The sequence below is a fragment of the Populus euphratica genome, unplaced genomic scaffold (assembly GCF_000495115.2).
Source record: "Populus euphratica unplaced genomic scaffold, PopEup_1.0 scaffold51.1, whole genome shotgun sequence".
Lineage (NCBI taxonomy): Eukaryota > Viridiplantae > Streptophyta > Magnoliopsida > Malpighiales > Salicaceae > Populus > Populus euphratica.
In genome coordinates, this window is record NW_011499932.1 from 403,532 (window position 1) to 408,655 (window position 5,124).

Here is a 5,124-nt window from a genome sequence, read left to right on the forward strand (position 1 = left end):
ATTAAAAAATATTTTCACCCTCTTTCTCGAGCACTGCCCAGAAATTGAAAAAAATCCAACGCAATCTTTCTAGGTAGGGCAAAAATGAATTGGAAAGCAATGCTGCCAGCCCATAACACCACCACAACCCCACGTTGTCTAGCATTATGCAAGTGGCGCGTTATTCCACTCTCCAAATTGGGAAGTATTAGCGGCTAAGATAGCGTCTCTCCTGAAACACGTTGACTTGCGTTTTCTTCCTAGAGAATGAGCACGAAACCCTAGGAGAGAAGAAATAAAGGTAAACTATACTTCAGCCCTTATAGTTTCAGAAATGTTTTACTTTCAACCCTTGTTTCTTGACTTTCCCACTATTAACCCTTGATTGTTAAATAGCTCAGGAAATTATTTTCTTTCAAATTTCTATAGAAGAGAATTTTATAATATAGATATTTAAAAAATTTAAAATAATATAAAACTAGGTTATTTTTAAAATATTATTAAATATAATAATCATGAAAACTTACTCATCAATAAAACTTTATATCCACGAGATTTTTATTTTTAGTATTTCCATCATCTTTTCATGTCATTACCATTACGAAGATAGGTATTTTCTTTAAATTTTGGGGTTTTGTAATCTTAAAATATTTGTTTTTGATATTTTTCAATCATTATAAAATTGAATTTGTATATAAAGAATACGAAGAGATGGATTTAGGGTTCTTAAATGCTCATTAGAGGTGTTTGAGAATGACTCCTCAACTATAAAAAATACTAGGTATTAAAATTTACATTAAATATTTTAAATGTCAAGAAAATATCCTAAAATTTTGAAAATTATTGTTAATATTAGAAAATTTTAAACTATAGACTAAAGTGGAGAGTTTGTAAATTTTACAGGGTTAAGATATAGTTTACCCGGAAAAAAAAAAAAACGAGAACACCTTGTAAGTGAATGCAATGTCCGACTTTTTTTCACATTTTGTCTCTGTAACCAAAATCCTCTCCGTTAAAACACACAGTCTGTCTGAAATTATGACAAAAGAGTAATAAAGGTTGTGTCTTTTTTCTTCATTGCTCCTGTTTTGAATATATAAAGTTCGTTTAGATTCCAATTTGGAATTCTCAAGTTCTTGCTCGATTCTCGGGTTTTTGGCTTTTGTTTATTTAGTTTGTGAGTTTTGATTATTATTAGTTTTTTTAAATCAGAGCTAATACTAAAGCTTCGATTTTTGAATGTTTTAATCAGATTCCCATTTCCTCTTTTTCTTGATTCTCTATTTTCTCTTCTGTTTTTGTTATCTTTTTTCTATTATTAGCAAAGGGGGTTTTGATTAAAAAACAAAATCAAAATCAAAGTTAACACTGAAGCTTTGATTTTGGAAAGGGTTTTATTGGATTCCTGTGAAGTTTCTAAATTTGTAATCTAATGGGAAAGCCAACTGGTAAAAAGAAGAATCCGGGAACAGCAACGCCGCCGGCATCACCGAGAACAACCGGTGACATGAGGCAAACCAAATCCTCAAAGGCCTTTGATGAAGACACGGCGATTTTCATTAACATGTCTCAAGAGCTCAAAGAAGAAGGCAACAAGCTCTTTCAAAGGAGAGATCATGAAGGTGCCATGCTGAAGTACGAAAAAGCCCTCAAGCTACTACCAAGAAACCATATTGATGTGGCTTATCTACGCACCAACATGGCTGCTTGCTACATGCAAATGGGTCTTGGTGAGTATCCTCGAGCAATCAATGAATGTAATTTAGCTTTAGAGGTTGTGCCAAAATATAGTAAAGCTTTGTTGAAAAGAGCTAGGTGTTATGAGGCTCTGAATAGATTGGATTTGGCTTTTAGGGATGTTAATAATGTATTGAGTATGGAACCTAATAATATGACGGGGTTGGAGATATTGGAGAGCGTTAAGAAGGCAATGAGTGAAAGGGGTATTAGTTTTGACGAGAAATTAATTGGGTTGGATAACGTGGACGAAACTGGGGTGGCACGCTTGCGTAAAGTGGTGAAAGAAAAGGTAAAGAAGAAGAAGAAGAAGATTAGTGGTAAAGGGGAGGAGAAGAAAATTGGTGGTAAAGTAGAAGAGAAGAAGGTAGAGAATAAGGATAAGGTAGTTGTGCGGGAGAAGAAGGTGAGTCCTGTTGTTAAGGATAAAGAGGTAGTTATGAAGACTATTGAGGAAGAAAAGGTGGTTACCAAAGATGTCAAGGAGGAGAAAGTGATAGACAAGACAGTGAAGCTGGTGTTTGGGGAGGATATTAGAATGGCACGATTACCTGCAAATTGTAGCATTGTATTACTAAGAGACATAGTTCGGGATAGGTTTCCTGGCTTGAACGGTGTCCTTATGAAGTACAGGGACCCGGAAGGTGATTTGATTACAATTACTACCAACAATGAACTAAGGTTAGCTGAATCATCAAGTGGTGCACAGGGGTCTCTTAGGTTCTATGTTGTTGAAGTTAGCCTTGATCAAGAACCAGCTTATGAGGGGATGAAAATTGAAGAGGAGGTGCATGAGGATGCTAAGAAAACAAGTGATGTTGTAGAGAATGGAAATGTGGGGAAAAGTGTAGAAGTTGAGAAAGGTTCAAATCGTATTGATGATTGGATTGTCCAATTTGCACGATTGTTTAAGAACCATGTTGGGTTTGATTCTGATTCATTCTTGGATCTTCATGAACTGGGGATGAAGTTATACTCAGAGGCAATGGAGGATGCTGTTACTAGTGAAGAAGCCCAGGAGCTTTTTGATATTGCTGCAGATAAGTTCCAAGAGATGGCAGCTTTGGCTTTGTTCAATTGGGGAAATGTTCACATGTCAAGGGCAAGGAAACGGATTTTCTTTTCAGAAGATGGGTCAAGGGAGTCTGTACTTGCACAGGTTAAGATTGCATACGAGTGGGCTAAGAAAGAATATATGAAAGCAGGAACGAGATACCAGGAAGCTTTGAGGATCAAACCTGACTTCTATGAAGGCCTTCTTGCTCTTGGCCAGCAGCAGTTTGAGCAAGCAAAGCTTTGCTGGTACCATGCAATCGGGAGCAAGATTGATTTGGAAAGCGGGCCTTGTGAGGAGGTCCTGGATCTTTATAACAAGGCTGAGGACAGCATGGAGAGGGGTATGCAAATGTGGGAAGAGATGGAAGAGCAGCGTCTAAATGGACTATCCAAACTTGACAAATATAAAGACCAGTTGCAGAAAATGGATTTGGATGGGCTATTGAGAGATCCATCCCCTGAAGAAGCTGCAGAGCAAGCATCTAACATGAGTTCACAGATATACCTCTTATGGGGTACCATGCTGTACGAGCGATCTGTTGTGGAATATAAGCTAGAGCTACCGACTTGGGAAGAATGTTTAGAGGTTTCAGTAGAGAAGTTTGAACTTGCTGGAGCTTCTCCAACAGATATAGCTGTTATGATAAAGAACCATTGTTCAAATTCAACCGCACTTGAAGGTAACAAACAAAGACTGCACAATAATGTTTCTTTTTTATAGTACTTTATATGTTAACCACGGAGAAGTTTAAAATGTATATTAATGCTAACACTCTTCTATTGTTGCAGGTTTGGGATTCAAAGTTGACGAGATTGTACAGGCATGGAATGAAATGTATGATGCGAAGAGGTGGGAGATTGGTGTTCCATCTTTCAGGCTAGAGCCATTGTTTCGTCGAAGGGTTCCAAAACTTCATGATATGCTGGAGCAAGTTTGATTTTTTTGTTGATAGTTGGATAATGTTTAGGGGCATAGGGCAAATGCTTCAATTTTCATTTCTTCATTTTGCAGAAACTACATGGCTACAAGTCGAGATAGGTATGTCTATTTCTGTTACTTTACTTCCTAAAGGAGATAATTCCATCTTTACACGATTTGAGATACTGGACTTCCTTTTTTAACATGGTTTAGTTATAGGCTTAAACAATAGCATGCTAAACACAATTTCATTTTGCTTTTGAGAATAATGAACGTGGTATTCTGATCTGATTTCTTTCGGAATATCTATATGAAGAAGTGGTAAATGTTAACAGGAATGGGAGTTTTAGTTAGCATGCCTTGGGAAATGGGATTTATAGCAATACATGTGCTTGCAAAATGAACCTTGATCTGTCTACAGAGCTGAATTCATGACATTATAAGAAACTAAAGTAAAAGTTCAGGAGAGGAATGTGATAATGTTGGGGTAGCATCTCCTTAATATATAGCAATTTAGAGTAAAGAGAAGTGTCTATGATATCATCAGCAAAAAAAATGGCAACAACTGAACCGGTATTATGTTGTTTGGAAGCAGAATTGACTTTCCATTTGTGACAAAAACTCTTGAATTTACTTCCTGTTTTCTTTCCTCAAAAATGAGGGTCTTAGTCTTAAATCATAAGTGATATGCTGTGATTTTCATGCTTTGGGTAAAACCTTGTCCTTGGAGACCATTTGGTTTAATCAGAGCCAGGTGAAAAATGAGAATGATCCTCTGACCTTGGGTCAGGGTCATTTTATCAACCTTGGATTGATGGTAAGATACATTTTAAGATTTGAGGTAGGGATGCATACAGTTTATGGAGAATCAAACGGCAGCTAGGTACTGAATTGATGGAATTAATTTGGGCATTGATGATTCATGTCTACTAATAGGGTCTTGTTCTTGAAAGCCATCCTTGATATCTTGGGTTTTGCAAGATGGACTGGACATTCTACTATCCTTTCATTTCTTGATTTGCTTTGAATGTTTCTCAGTGTCTCAAAAGGCCAGGGATTGAATCTTCTGTTAATCCTGAAGAGGTGTGCTGACTAGAAATGCATGCTTCAATTTTACTTGTGGGATTTCTATCTGGAGTTCTTTTAACTTACTTTTCTCACCTCTTCTGTTGTCAATTACTTACCAAGTTACTGGTTCTGTTACGGATGAATTGTGCTTGACATACCTTAACAAATACGTTGATGCTGACTGGAATTGCTCTTTGGTTCTTTGTTATTGCAGGTATTTTTTGTTCTATACTGTTACACTCAGCACATTGTTTGCTCCGGAAGGCAAATAATGGAAGTTTGCACTGGTTTGAAACGTGAGTCATTTTTGTGATTGGGTTGTGAAGCTGGTTATATAAGCCACTGTCGATTTATTTTTTCCCTAC

General features: G+C 36.8%; 1 protein-coding gene across 1 annotated transcript; it reads left to right on the top strand.

Annotated features, from left to right (window-relative positions):
* Positions 1 to 957: 957 nt before the first annotated feature.
* On the top strand, positions 958 to 5,116 carry LOC105136120 (uncharacterized). Its single transcript, XM_011041324.1, has 3 exons — positions 958 to 3,452; positions 3,562 to 3,811; positions 4,974 to 5,116. Exons 1-2 carry the CDS (start codon positions 1,412 to 1,414, stop codon positions 3,708 to 3,710), a joined length of 2,190 nt encoding a protein of 729 aa, XP_011039626.1. The 5' UTR covers positions 958 to 1,411; the 3' UTR covers positions 3,711 to 3,811; positions 4,974 to 5,116.
* Positions 5,117 to 5,124: the final 8 nt, after the last annotated feature.